Source organism: Panthera pardus, unplaced genomic scaffold (assembly GCF_024362965.1).
Source record: "Panthera pardus isolate Hobbes unplaced genomic scaffold, ASM2436296v1 HiC_scaffold_10, whole genome shotgun sequence".
In the NCBI taxonomy this organism is placed as follows: Eukaryota; Metazoa; Chordata; class Mammalia; order Carnivora; family Felidae; genus Panthera; species Panthera pardus.
In genome coordinates, this window is record NW_026526655.1 from 62,198,157 (window position 1) to 62,213,165 (window position 15,009).

General features: G+C 38.9%; 1 protein-coding gene across 1 annotated transcript in view; it reads right to left on the reverse strand.

The window, feature by feature from the left end:
• Window positions 1-15,009, reverse strand: part of MYO3B (myosin IIIB) — a 213,292-nt gene that overhangs the window by 173,921 nt on the left and 24,362 nt on the right. The window contains exon 6 of the mRNA XM_053901857.1: window positions 300-379. Coding sequence (XP_053757832.1) covers window positions 300-379 — 80 coding nt within the window. The remainder of the gene's footprint in view (window positions 1-299; window positions 380-15,009) is intronic.

Consider the following 15,009-nt stretch of genomic DNA (forward strand, 5'->3'; position numbering starts at 1 on the left):
ATGTGCATGATTAAAATCTGCTTTTTCCCCTGTTAACCTTTCAGGTTGAGTTTAATTCATAGTCCCCCAAGAACTGAAGTTAAAAGGGTAGAGGAAAAGTTTTCTTCCCTGACACAAGATTGTAAGGATGCCATGATATTGTTTCAAATTTCCTAATTCTTGATCTCCTGGCCTTCCATCTCTTGACCAGACTGCCCCAGCAGTGTGCCAGATAAACTAAAGTTGCCTATCCTAGGATTGTCCCCAAGGCAGGAGCACCCCATGGTACCCATTATTTTGGGTACAAACCTGCTACTCACCTTGGCTCTTCCAGCACTGAAATGAGGAGGCAAAGATCTTGAGGCTGCTGTTATCCTGGCTCTTGTCTGGGCCAAGTTACCTAAGCAAAAAAGACAAAAAAGTTAAAGTGAAGGAAAAGTTAAGGAATAGTATTATGAGTAAGTTTTCCCTTTTGGCCTTGTATTTTTATTAATTTTCCAAATGATCTTCTGTGAATATAAACAATTTAGAAGAATTTGAATTTTGAAACCTTAATGACCTAAATTATAAACAAACTGTAATAATTTATAAATTATAATTTATAATATAAACTGAATTTATATTAGTTTCATAAACAAACAACAACAACAACAAAAAACCTCTCCAACTCACTCAATAAGCTAGGAAAAGAAAAAAATTACCACAACATAAAGAGGACATAAATGAAAAGCCCACAGCTAACATACTCAACAGTGAAAGATTAAAAGTTTTTCCTCTAAGATCAGGAACAAGGCAAGGATGCTCACTCTCACCACCAACTAGCAGCCCTAGCTCAAGCAATTAGGCAAGAAGAAGAAATAAAAAACATCCAAATTGTAAAGAAAGAAGTAAAGTGATCTCTGTTCTTTGGTGGCATGATTTTATGTATAGAAAACCCTAAAGATCCCATCAAAAAACCTGTTAGAATAAATGAATTCAGTAAAGTTATAAGATGTAAAATCAGCCTAGAAAAATCAGTTGCATTTCTATGAACTAACAATCAAAATTTGAAAAGGAAAGTAAAAAGCAATCCCACTTACAATAGCATCAAAAAGAATAAAATACTAGAAATAAACTTAACCAAGGAGGCAAAAGACTTATATGCTGAAAACTACAAAACATTTTTGAAAGAAATTAAAGAAGACACACAAGTAAATGGAAAGACGTCTTGTTCTGGGGGAAGAAAAGAATCTTTCTCCTCTACTCATCTTAGGTTCATTTCCTGGGGCCCTGAAAATTTGACTGACAGAAGACAGTTTAACAGGAGAAAAAACAAACAGAAGTTTATTACTGTATGCATCACACACACACACTGGAGTACCCAGTAATGAGTAACTCAAGGGGTGGCTAGAATTGGGTTCACATAGCGTCTTAATAAAAGAACAAGAAATTTCTAGGTAAGTGACAAGACAACAACAACAAGAAAAGATCTTTGAGTTTCTAGGGGCAGTAAATTATGGAAGGGTAAATATATGGAGAAGTTAATGGAATGTAAGGGCTAGTTAGTGAAGTTTTGTTATATAGATTCCTCTGGTGCTGTCTCTGGGCTGATAAGGGTCTAGAGTTGTCTCTGGTGAGTAACTTTTGTTCTTCCTGACACAGAAGGGTTGGGGTGGGGGGACACTTCTACAAATTTTCTCTTATGCAAATAGGGGGAGGGCAGAGAGCTTTTCTTACATCTGCTTTTTCTCAATTGCTTTCAGCTCAAAATAATCTTTATGCCAAAGTGGCATATTTTAGGGTGGCATATTCTGCTACTCTTTACTATGTTCATGAATTAAAAGACCTAATATTGTTAAAATGTCCACTGCTACCAAAAGAGATCTATAGATTCAATGCAATCCCCATCAAAATCCTAATGGATTTTTTTAAAAATATAAATGTAAAAAACAATCTTAAAATTCATCTGGAACCACAAAGGACCCAAAGCTCCCAACAATCTTGAGAAGGAAGAGAAGAGCTGAAAGCTTCACACTTCCTGATTTCAAAATATCTTATAAAGCTACAGTAATCAAAATAGTATGGTAGCAGCATAAAGACAAACATATAGACCAATGGAACAGAACAGAGAACCCAGAAATAAACATATGCATATATGGTTAAATGACCTTTAAGATGGGTATCAAGATTATACAATGGGGAAAAAGCAGTCTCTTCAACAAACTATGTTTGGAAAACTCAATATCCTCATGGAAAAGAATGAAACTAGATCCCTAACTTACACAAAATTCAATTCCTATTGGATTAAAGACTTAATGTAGGGGCGCCTGGGTGGCTCAGTCGGTTAAGCGGCCGACTTCAGCTCAGGTCATGATCTCACGGTCCGTGAGTTCGAGCCCCGCGTCGGGCTTTGTGCTGACTGCTCAGAGCCTGGAGCCTGTTTCAGATTCTGTGTCTCCCTCTCTCTCTGACCCTCCCCCATTCATTCTCTGTCTCTCTCTCTGTCTCAAAAATAAATAAAAAAAAACGTTAAAAAAAAAAAAAAAAAAAAAAGACTTAATGTAAAACCTAAAACTATAAAACTCCTAGAAGAAATTATAGGGGCAAGTTTCATAACATTGATCTTGGCAATGATTTCTTGGATAGGATATCAAAAGCACAGGCAATAATAGCAAAAATAGACAAGTGAGATCACATCTGCACAGGAAAGGAAACAATCAACACAGGGAATGGCAACCTACACAATGGGAGACGATATTTGCAAACCATCTGTAAGGGGCTAATTTCCAAGATCTATAAGGAACTCCTACAACCCAACAGCAAAAATTAAAATAACATAACCTGATTTTAAAATGGGCAAAGGACTTAAATAGGCATTTCTCCAAAGATGACATAAAAATGGCCAACCGGTATATAAAAAGATGCTCAACATCACTAAGAATCAGGGAAACACATATCAAGACAACAACAATATATCACTTTATACTGTTAGGATAATCATTATAAATACAATAATAACAACAGAAAATAACAAGTGTTGGCAAAGACATGGAGAAACTGGAACCTTTGTGCACTGCCTGTGGGAATGTAAAATGGCGCACCCAATATGGAAAACAGTATGAAAGTTCTTGAAAAAATAAAAAACAGAATACCATGTGATCCAACAATCCCACTTCTGGGTATTTATCCAAAACAATTGGAAACAGAACTGTGAAGAGATATTTGCCTCCCAGGTGCACTGCATCACTGACAACAGCCAAGTAGCGAAAACAAACTAAATGTTCATCAAAGAATGAATGGATATAGAAAATGTGGTATATACGTACAATGGAATATTACTTGGCCTTATAAAAAAGGTCATCCTGCCATTTGAGACAACACAGATGGACCTGGAGGACATTATGTTAAGGGACATAAGGCAGACACAGAAAGACAAATACTGCATGGTCCCACTTATATGATGTATCTAAAATAGATAAGCTCATAAGAGCAGAGAGTAGAATGTTGGTTGGCAAGGGCTGAGGGGACAGGGAAATGGGGAGCTATTGCTCACTGGGTATAAAGCTTTAGTAATGCAAGATGAGAAAGGTCTAGAGACTTAGTGTAAAACAGTGTGCACACAGAGAACAATATTGTACTATACACTTAAAAATATGGGGCGCCTGGGTGGCGCAGTCGGTTAAGCGTCCGACTTCAGCCAGGTCACGATCTCGCAGTCCGTGGGTTCGGGCCCCGCGTCGGGCTCTGGGCTGATGGCTCGGAGCCTGGAGCCTGTTTCCGATTCTGTGTCTCCCTCTCTCTCTGCCCCTCCCCCGTTCATGCTCTGTCTCTCTCTGTCCCAAAAATAAATAAAAAACGTTGACAAAAAAATTAAAAAAAAAAATATGTTAGAAGGGTAGGTTTCATGTTGTTTCTTTTACCACAATTAAAAAACTGTCTTGAACTAGGGCACTGTTAGTCCCTGAAGGAGATGGATATACAAGAAAACAGATGCTAGGAGCTTTCCTGAAAGAGAAACTGGACAACAGAGAACCCCACTGTGAAGGTTTAAGACACAGACACTGATTAGCAGATCTGGCAGTATGGATCTCTCAGCACACAGAGAGAACTCCACACAGGGAACCAGAGGACACAGAGAATATGGGCAAGGGCCGTTGAGTCTGGGGCCGATGGGTCTTTGCATTTGCCAGGGGTGTGACCTTGAACAAGTTAATTAATATCTCAGAGCCTCAGTTTCCTTATCTATAACATGAAGACAGTACTACCTTGCTCTCAGAGTTGTTGCAGGCATTCAGTGAGGGTAACTCATGTCAAGCACTGTCAATGCAGGGTTGGTGAAGGTAAGTGCTCTCTTCATGTCAGCCAGCACTAATTATTACCAGTCATATTATTATTACTATTTGCTGTGCATAGTTTACCTAGGACTCAAAGCAGAGAGTAGAGGGCAAGAGAACACCAAGGGATCTTACTAATTTGCAACTGTGAGCACTGGTCAGTCAAAAAAACAGTTGAACGGTGAGAAAAATGATAAGGCAACCCCCACTCTGAACCTCCATCTCTTGGCCATTCTGATTCCCAATGCTTTTTACCTTTGAAGGAGCTGAGTGGCCTGCTCAGACACTCTCTCCTCTCCCCACCCATCCTTAATCTCTCCTCTCCTCTCCCGTCCCTAACCTCCCAAACTAAGTTCTTGAAGAGAGCTGTTTGCTTTTTTACATAGGATGTCATCTGATTCTGTAGCAAAATAAAAAGTTGTCAATGAAAGGAAATGCTGCAATTTGTGCACAGGCAAGACACTCAAGATTTCAAAGTTTTTAGCAAGTCTAGCACAAAGATGTCCAAATGTTTTCTCTGGCGATATCTTCAGAGGCTAAACTGTGATTAATAGCCCAGAAAGAAGCCTTTGAAGCAGGATTGGTGACATCAAAGTCATAATCCAGGGGTGGCAGGAGCTTTATAATGAGTGGGAAGCATTTTAACACATTTCAAAGGATTTACAGCATGAATAAACAATAGACCTCAGCAGATGCACGACACACACCTTTCAGAAACATAACCTATAAGAAGTTTCCATTTTAATTTAAATGTAAATACAGTGTTCACATTTGTTTCAAAGCCTCCTCCCTGCTTCACCCCTAGACAGCCTCTTTGGCTAAGGATGCCTTACTGCCCCAGAGCACCCTCCTGTCCTTCTCCAGACTGTGGCTACTGACGTGTGCTAAGGAGAGAAAATGGAAGTCACAGACATCTAATGGAATTTATATCCTATGTCGGAACGGGGTTAAGAAAGAATCTGAAATGGAGCTTACGATGATCCCGCACAATTTCTCTGCTTCCAACTTAAAGAGAAAGAGACAAGTGGTCTGAAGACAGAGCTGGAACTTTTAAACAATGGCAATTTCCTGCCTGCTTCAGAGGATTTCATCTCTTGGAAAGTACCCAAGACTCATGATTTCATCTTCCTAAATTGCTTCCTAAGAATTGTCCAAAATAACGGGTTGCTGTTTAAATAATCACGCATAGAATTTGGCTTCCCTCTGCTGCCCTCTCTGGTTTACAGAATTTGTTGCAGGGTTCCAGTGGTGACTGCTAGTGCGCATTTGTTTGGAAATTTTTCGTATTTTAATTTTCCCTAACACAAGGTATAGGTTCATAAACTAATAAATTACTGCAAATCAATGATGAAACGTAAAAAGTCTTATGTCAAATTGCTACTAAAAAAGGAAATGCAAATAAAAAAAAAATCAAATGTTTCAGTTCATCTGCTACCAGAATAAGTTATCTGAGGAGACCACAGAACTGAAACCATTGATCCAACAGTCAGTCTGGATACAGAAAACCTAAACCACACCTTACTATCCATAGGAAAATGACCTTATATCATCCCGGCCTCCATTAGCATGAATCTTTTTCCAGGCAACAGTTTGACTGTTCATTATAGGAATTTCCTAAAAGACCTAAGACCCATTAACTCTTCAATGGACAATATCAACTGTGAGTTTACCCCCTATGGTTCTATGAATCATGGAGTTCAAAAATCCTCACCTTGTTTTTTCCATCAAATCGTAGACTACTGTTTTGTGATCCCTACCCAACCCTAATCAGCCTCCTTACTTTGAAAGACCCACCCTAAAAAAACCTGTATCTCTCACTAAATTCTGATCCTGCTTTTCCTTCTCCAGGACACTGCCAAAGCTTTGAGAGGCAGTGGCTCCCTTACTGTGGTAAGTAACAAACTCTACTTTGTCTCATCACCAGGTTGTGTGTATAATGTTTACAAAGTCAGCGTGGGACAGACCTATGCTGATGTGATGCCTATAGTGATCCCAGTGTTCTAATTTCAGTAACAACACTGTAGCTAATAAAAATTCAAGGAGTCAAATTCAGTAGTTGCATAAAACATACTATAGTATTTTGTATGCTAAAAGCTTGTTTTTTTACATACCTATATCTATCCTAAATATAATATGGATTTGTTTTAGATTTGATACACTGAGGTAACTTAAAACAGCTACAAAAAATATGAAACAGTTGTAGGAGGCCAAGAGAAAAAGTGTATTGTTAGATTTCGTTTCCCAGTTTTTACTTTCTCCTCTGGCATTCATCTATCGCTTTAAGTATTAATATCAATAAGTGGGCAGGGGGGAGGTGGGAGAGTTCCCAGCCCACTTAATCTCTCATGAGAAGAACACTGACAATATATCGAATGGGCTGTAGTTTGGTGAAGGGAAGGCAGCAAGAGTAAATAAAACACCAGCCTACTCTCCCAGCTGTTTTATACAAGAAAGATGCACAGATAACAAATTCACTCTCTTTTCTGAGTGCACAACCTTACCTTTAAAAACATGCACACGGGAAATTCAAAGCCCAAAAGAAACCCCTTTCTCATTCCTGAATTGGGTTTTAATTGGCAGTTGTCTGGCATCTTAGGAGTTTCTGCATAATTAACACCTCTGGACTATTCTGCTTTAAGGAAGCCACACCAATGTTTTTGCTGCTTTCTTTTTCATTTAGAACGTGAACCACAGCTTTAAAGATCTGTGACCCAGTGATTTTAAAATTGTAGAGCTGAGGAAAAATAGTAATTCCTTCTTTCCTCCTTTAAGCTTTAAAACTCATCAACAGGATGCCAGCCCAGCAAATAACTGTACTGAATCATGAGAATTCAAGGGGGTAACAAGACTTCCCTTTCCTAACTTGGTCAATAGTGGAGCTGAAGGTCTTTGTTTCCTGCATTTTATTGCCACATTGGCAGAAGCTGCCAGTTCAGTCTCCCCATAGGCAAAGCCATGTTAAAACAACAACAACAACAACAATAACAACAACAACACAAGCCCGCACACACCTCTGAGTATTGTCTGCTTTCCCCACATTTTCTGGTGGAGTTTGCTTGTAAATAACAGGACATGTGTTCACAATAGTACTGGAGCCTAGACGGTTGACATCTATCAAAGAAGATCTGACCCATTCAGGAAAAAAGAAAAATGAAATTTCACATACACAGATCTGTCAGCACCCACTGGTCACTGACATGGGAGACTGGTTTACTTCAGCCTCAGAGCAACATCCACATACAGCAGAGGTTTTAGTCCAACCAGGGCTGGTCCTGGACAAACTATAATTTAGGTGAGGGATATATTCAAGTTCCACACATACCTTTTTTTTTAAGTTTATTTATTTATTTGAGAGACACAGAGAGAGAGAGAGAGAGAATGAGCAGGGGAGGAGCAGAAAGAGAGGGACAGAGAGATTCCCAAGCAGGCTCCTCACTGTTAGTGTAGAGCCCAGTGCAGGGCTTGAGCCCACGAATTGTGAGATCATGACCTGAGCTGAAGTTGGAGACTTAACCAACTCAACCACCCAGGCACCCCCACACATTCCTTTTCACGCTCCCATTCCCACTTCTGAAGGTGCAACATGGCTTTAATGCTGTATCTCTTCCCTACTCCAACAACCAGTTCCCCTTATTTTCTTGCCCCACTCTTGAAGGCAGTACAGACCTCCTCCATCAAACCTTTCCTATGTTCCAAATCTTCAGGTTACTATCCTCCTCTGCCAACTAATCCAGATCTCATTTGTTCATGGATAAATTATTTAGTAATATGTAGTATTACTTCACTGAGGTGCAAGATGTTTGCATAGAATGGAAAGCTTTCCAGGAACAAAACATTTACAGAATGATTCTGTTGATGGAAATGTTGGGTAGCTATAGACCATCCAGTGTCTGGGTAAGATGAGATAGTTCAGAAGCAGATGTTCTTTCAGTTAATGGTGCTCAAGTTATTCATGCTTTGAAGTAAGACATTAAGGGCCCTCCATGGTTCTTCCAAAAATGAATAGAACACAGTTTTCTGTATCTCAAGGAGAGGACAGCCCAGAGGAGCTGCTAGGGGTAGGGAAAAGACTGACATATAAACAATTCATTGCAGTTTAGAGTGGAAAGTGTTGTAATAAACCTGAATAAAGTGACATGAGAGGATAGAAGACTAAGTTTTCTTGACAGAATGAGAAGAAAGCTGGAGAGTAGGCAGTAAATGAGCTAGATCTTGAAGGATTAATAGAAATTTGACATGAAAGGGAAAGGATTCTATTTGGAAGATGCAGAATGTTTAGTGAGAACAGAGATCTTTAAAAATTCCAGAGACTAGGGTGCCTTGCTGGCTCAGTCAGAAAAGCATGTGATTCTTGATCCCAAGGTTGTGAGTCTGAGCCCCATGTGGGGTGTAGAGATTATTTAAATAAGCAAAAAACATAAAAACTTTTTAAAAATTCCAGAAACTTCCAGAGACCCTACACATCAAACTCCCAAGCAGTTTCTCATTTTTATATTAGATATTTAATAATAGCATAAAATATTATTTTACCCTTATAAGCATAAACCCAAGTTCCTTGCCCCTCCTCCCCAATGAAAACACTAACTATGAAGGCAATTTGTGGGGGAAGAAAACATGAAAAAGGAGGAAGAGGCAGGCTCTGCAAAGGCACTGTAAGTCACTGGGACTATGAATAAAATCTTTGCTATTTTGCGGCTCCAGGGGTCTTCAGATAGAGTACTCAACCATTTGTATGGCTGAAGTTGGATGGTTTGGATATAAGCCAATAGAGGACTAATATCATTTGGTCGGTACAAATACTAATTAGGCCAAAGTCTTGAATCAGGTAGTTGCACACAGAAAAGTAACATTCCACATTTAAGAATAGAATCCGAAATAAAATGCCCAGGCAGGAGAGAATAAACTGATCACTGAATTAAAAAAAAAAAAAAATCCTTCCCCTAGAAGTTCCACTCAATATACATTATCTGTTGATGATGAGTCCATTGTACCATTTCTTTGCGTGAAGCACAATACTTAGGTTTCCTTAGGTTTTCAGTTAAGACCCAGAAAGTCACACAGAAAATAAGATGCTGTGAAACTCCCATTGTGCAGGATGACAACTGAGTGCCTGAAACTATAAATGCTTCTTTGGTTCTCCCTCTTTAGCATGGAAGCAATGAAAAGGATGCTATACTTGAAAGTGAGAAATTTGGATTCTTATCCCAGGCCTGCCATTGACTTGAGATCACTCTACTCTCTGTGACTCGCTTGCATTACATGTCAAATGAGGAGTTTGAGTAGATTAGTGGTCCTCTACATGTATGCCATAGAATTCTGCCAAGGCACCCATGGAGCACACCCTCTGTGGCTACACAGCTTCATTTAGATCAAGGCCAGGCAATGTGGTGTTAAGAGGGGTAGAACCTTTTGTGAGAGGGAACTACAAGGAACTATGTTGACCTGGTACCAAAGAGATTGTGTGACATCTGTGGCCAGGACATGTGAGACATTTACCTGGGCTTTATAGAGCTGGTCGGGGCAATCAGCAATATTGTTCAAAAAGCAACATCACAGAAAATATTTGCAAAAGATACATCTCATAAAGGACTGTCATCCAAAATATACAAACAATTCTTAAAACTCAACAAGAAAATAACCCAGTTAAAAATGGACTAAATATTCTTTTTTTCTTTTAGTTTATTTTTTTTTAATAATTTCTACACCCAAGGTGGGGCTTGACCTCACAACCCCAAGATCAAGAGTCACACGCTCCACTGACTGAGACAGCAAGGCATCCCAAGACAGCCCAAAGATCTTAATAAACAACCAAAGAAGATATACAGATGGCAAATAAGCACATGGAAAGATGCTCCATATCACATATCTACAGAGAAATGCAAATTAGAATAAGAGTCAGACACCACTACGCACCTATTAGAATGGCCAAATCCAGAACACTGATAACAGCAAATGCCGGCAAGGATGTAGAGCAACAGGAACTCTCATTCACTGCTGGTGGGCATGCAAAATGGCGTAGCCACTTTGGAAGAGAATTTGGTGGTTTCTTACAAAACTAAACATACTCTTAGCATGGGATCCAGCAGTCCCACTCCTCGATATTTACCCAAAGGAGTTGAAAACTTGTGTCCACACAAAATCCTGTTGCCAAAAATTAGAAGCAATCAAGATATATTATAGCAGGTAAATGCATAAAGTACATATATCTAGATGACAGAATATTATTCAGTACTAAAAAGAAATGGAACTATCAAGTCATGAAAAGCCTTGGAAGAGCCTTAAATGCACATTACAAAGTGAAAGAAGCCAATCTGAAAAGGCTACATACTATATGATTCCAACTATATGACATTCTGGGAAAGGAAAAGCTATGGGGATATAAAGGTTAGAAGTTGGGGGACTCTCCTGAATAGGCAAAGCACAGAGGGTTTTTATGGCAGTGAAAATATTCCATATTGTACCATAATGATGAATTCATGTCATTATACATTTGTCTAAACCCATAGAATATACAATATCAACTGTTAACCGTAATGTAAACTATAGACTTTGAGTAATAATGAAGTATCAATTTAAGTTCATCCATTATAAAAAATGTACCGCTCTGGTGGGAGATACTGATTATGAAGGAGGCTATGCATGTGTGGGCAGGGTTATGTTATACGGAAATCTCGGTCCTTCCCCTCAATTTTACTGTGAACTAAAACTGCTTTTAAAAAGTTTTTTTTTTTTTTTAAAGCAACATCATGCAGAACAAATGAGTAAAAATTGTGGATGCAAGTTAGAGTAAAAAAGGTTGAATAGTGTCGGGCTTTCATTCAGCTCTGAAATTCTACCTATGTGAAATCCATCTCAAAAGAAGCCTGGAAAGAATAACATAAAGAAGATAAAATTAAAATATGTACATTGTATTATTGTTTCTTTGCAGTTTGGTAGGCAACAGAAGGATGAGGGAGCAGTGATGACAGTGTGGCTTAGATAAATGAAGGAAGTATAAATGATTTTTACCGAGACCTGGATACATAATTTGCCAAAGCTCTCTTCACAGCTGGTCACCACAAGCAACTAGCAATGTTCTGTTTCTGTGGTCTCTTTAGTGACTCCTCCTTCACCTGGCTATTGTGGCTATCATGAGCTTATTCAGATCTCCAACATTTATACCATTCTTCTTAGCACATAAGATAGGGGACAGTAATATAAGTGTTTGCACCCTCCCTGCAATGTTTTTAAGATTAAGGAATTCAACGTGCTTATCTTCAACATCTTCATAATATATATATTCTCCTACTAAAAAAAATTATGCTTCATTCAGTTTGCGTGTTAGTAAATACTGGCCATTTTGAATAACTGGGTACTAATCCGAATACAATCATTACTTTGTAAATCTTTTTTTTACTGAGTCCAAGCATCCAAGGTTAACTTTTGATGTGTACTTATCCAAGTCTATTTTTACATTTACCAATTATTTTGCTTTATTTCAAGGAATGACTATTCCAGATAACCTCGCTCCCTTTTTAAAGAACCTACTCTGAACATCCAGGGGCACATCTTTGAAAAAAACTACAGCAGCTTAAGAATCCAAAAAATAGGGGCGCCTGGGTGGCTCAGTCAGTTAAGCATCCAACTTCAGCTCAGGTCACCATCTCGCAGTCTGTGAGTTCGAGCCCAGTGTCAGGCTCTGTGCTGACAGCTCAGAGCTTGGAGCCTTCTTAGAATTATGTGTCTCCCCGAATGCATAAAGAAGATGTGGTTTATATACACAATGGAATACTACTTGGCATTGAGAAAGAATGAAATCTGGCCATTTGCAGCAATGTGGATGGAACTGGAGGGTACTATGCTAAGTGAAATAAGTCAGGCAGAGAAAGACAGACACCATATGTTTTCACTCATATGTGGATCCTGTGAAACTTAACAGAAGACCATGGGGGAGAGAGGAGGGGGAAAGTAAGTTATAGAGAGGGAAGGAGGCAAACCATAAAAGACTCTTAAACACTGAGAACAAACTGAGGGTTGATGGGGGGTGGGAGGGAGGAGAGGGTGGGTGATGGGCATTGAGGAGGGCACCTGTTGGGATGAGCACTGGGTTTTCTATGGAAACCAATTTGACAATAAATTATATTTTTAAAAAAAGGATTATGTGTCTCCCTCTTTTTCTGCCCCTCCCCCATTCATGCTCTGTCTCTCTCTGTCAAAAGTAAACAAACATTAAAAAAAATTTTTTAATACTAAAAAGAAACAGAAAATAAGAAGAGACATACCGAGAAAGGCAACATTCTGCAGGGAACAAAACTTACAACATGCCTACTTGCCAGCATTACTCCTATCTTAGCTACACTGGCATGGGTTTTCTGAACACCCACACACCCACATTCCTCTTCTCTCTCATGTCACGTGTGTGTGTGCGTGTGTGTGTGTGTGTGTGTATGATTTTTGTTTTATTGTTACCAATTCATAAAATGGCAGTGCCCAGAAAGTTCTACTGAACCTCATATGTGTCATGGTGTTAAAGGATAAAATTATATTTTATTCCTTAAGAACATGGCATAATTTTTTTGAGCCTTTGGCCTTGTGATATAGCATACAAAATAACCATCTAATTTCAAAAACATTGTAAATTAAAGTCTTATCTTACATACTTGGGGTGCCATAACTACTGTTTTTTGGTTTTTGTTTAAAAAAAAAAAAACAACCTATTAAGAATAAAAGTCAGTACAAAAGACTATTTCTCTGATGAAGTAATTCCACAAGCATAACAAGTCTGTGCTAATTCTAGAGGCTGCAGCTAGTCAGTATACATGTGTCCGAGTCCTTTCAAATCAATATAAATATTCTACTTTACGTAGGATTTATCTTTAAAAAATTTTTTTAAGTTTATTTTTGAGAGAGAGAGAGACAGACAGACAAACAGTGTGAGCAGGGGAGGAGCAAAGAGAGAGGGAGACACAGAATCTGAAGCAGGCTCCAGGCTCAGAGCTGTCAGCACAGAGCCTGATGTGGGGCTTGAACTCATAGACTGCAAGATCATGACCTGAGCTGAAGTCGGACACTTAACTGACTGAGCCACCCAAGCGCCCCTGGGATTTATCTTTAGAAATGATTCCTTATAGAGATTACAAGCGAGGCCAGGCACGAAGTATTTCTATTCTCAATCAAAGTTTAATGTTTCTGGAGACTGTCTCATCAAAAAAGATTTCTTCAGCACCTGCTAAAGACTTGGAAAGTGCCCTACACGTAGTAGATGCTAAAGAAAAATGTTCACTGAAGATGCTCAATGCACCACCACATTTTAGATGACTTCTACCCTTGCCTTCTAGAGATGGATCATATCTACCATTTTCTGTCAAACTTCAGTATCACATGTTCTTCCTCAGTCATCCAAGAACACCAAGGCTCATTATCCCAAGTAGATAAGCAATGGACTGTGAATCATTTTGCAGAGTTATGTAGCACCATGGATGTGTAATGAATCTGAATGAAACAGATTTATGGGTTAAGTGTTTCTAGAGAATGTCTCATCAAAGCTAAAGATGTTCGTTGATGGAACACTGAAAGGTATCCATGAATCTAATTAACACTGTTTCTTCTCACTGGAGTATAAGGTCCATGAGGGAGGGCACTAAGTCTATTCTATTTACCACTCTCTACCCAGTGGTAAACTTAGCAAAGAGTAAGCACTCAAATAATACATGACTGAATGAGTGAATAAATTGTGTAGCATTAAATTTTTATTTAACATTACATCCAATACTCTTTAGGAGCAGGCCCCAGTACACCTCACTTCCCTCCACATAACCTATTTTGCTGGTTTCTGTCCATGCCATGTTACTTTCATATTTCAGACCCTTTGCTCAAACTACTGGAGGTCTGGATTACAGAGGTGAAGTGGTTAGGATTGTGAGTTCTGGTGTCAAACCACCTGAGGTTTGTCTCAGGTCTGCCCCTTACGGGTTAGGAGTGCTTGAATGAGTTACTTAATTTCTTTGTATCTGGGTTTCATCATCCAGAGGGCTGGACAAATGTTTATTGAGCTTTGGGAACAAAGTGTTCCTATTAAATTTACGGTTAACAGAGTTTCAGTGGTGAGTAGAGATGCAGATGTTGCTGGTATAGGGGATTGATTGGAGCCACATGGAACCCCCAGAGGGCCTACTTGACCAAGGAGTTTTGGTTTAAGCCAAATCACCTGACTCAGAGACAATCTTTTCAGCATACATTTTGAGATTTACAAAAATGTTATTAATTAGGGATTCTGGTTAATTGGGAGTTTTATAGAATATCCAATTTTCTATTGCCTAGAGCCTTATTAAATGCTGGGTTGTTTGACTAGAAAAGAAAACAAACTGAGGATATAAGATCTGAGGGTTTATTTTATTCTCTCCCATTTATTAAGATATTATTTTTATATTTTTTTAACATTTTATTTTTTTTAGTTTATTTACTTTGAGAGAAACAGAGAGAGGGAGAGCATAGCAGGAGAAGGGCAGACAGAGGGAGAGAAGGAGAATCCCAAGCAGGCTCCACAGCGTCAGCATGGAGCCCAATCTGGGGCTTGAACTCACAAACCGGGAGATCATGATCTGAGCGAAAGTCAAGAGTAAGACGTTTAACTGGCTGAGCCACTCAGGTGCCCCATTAAGATATTATTTTTAAAATACAGAAATCAGAAATTCTCAACAGAAAGACCACATAATGTAATATTATCTTTAAAAAAATG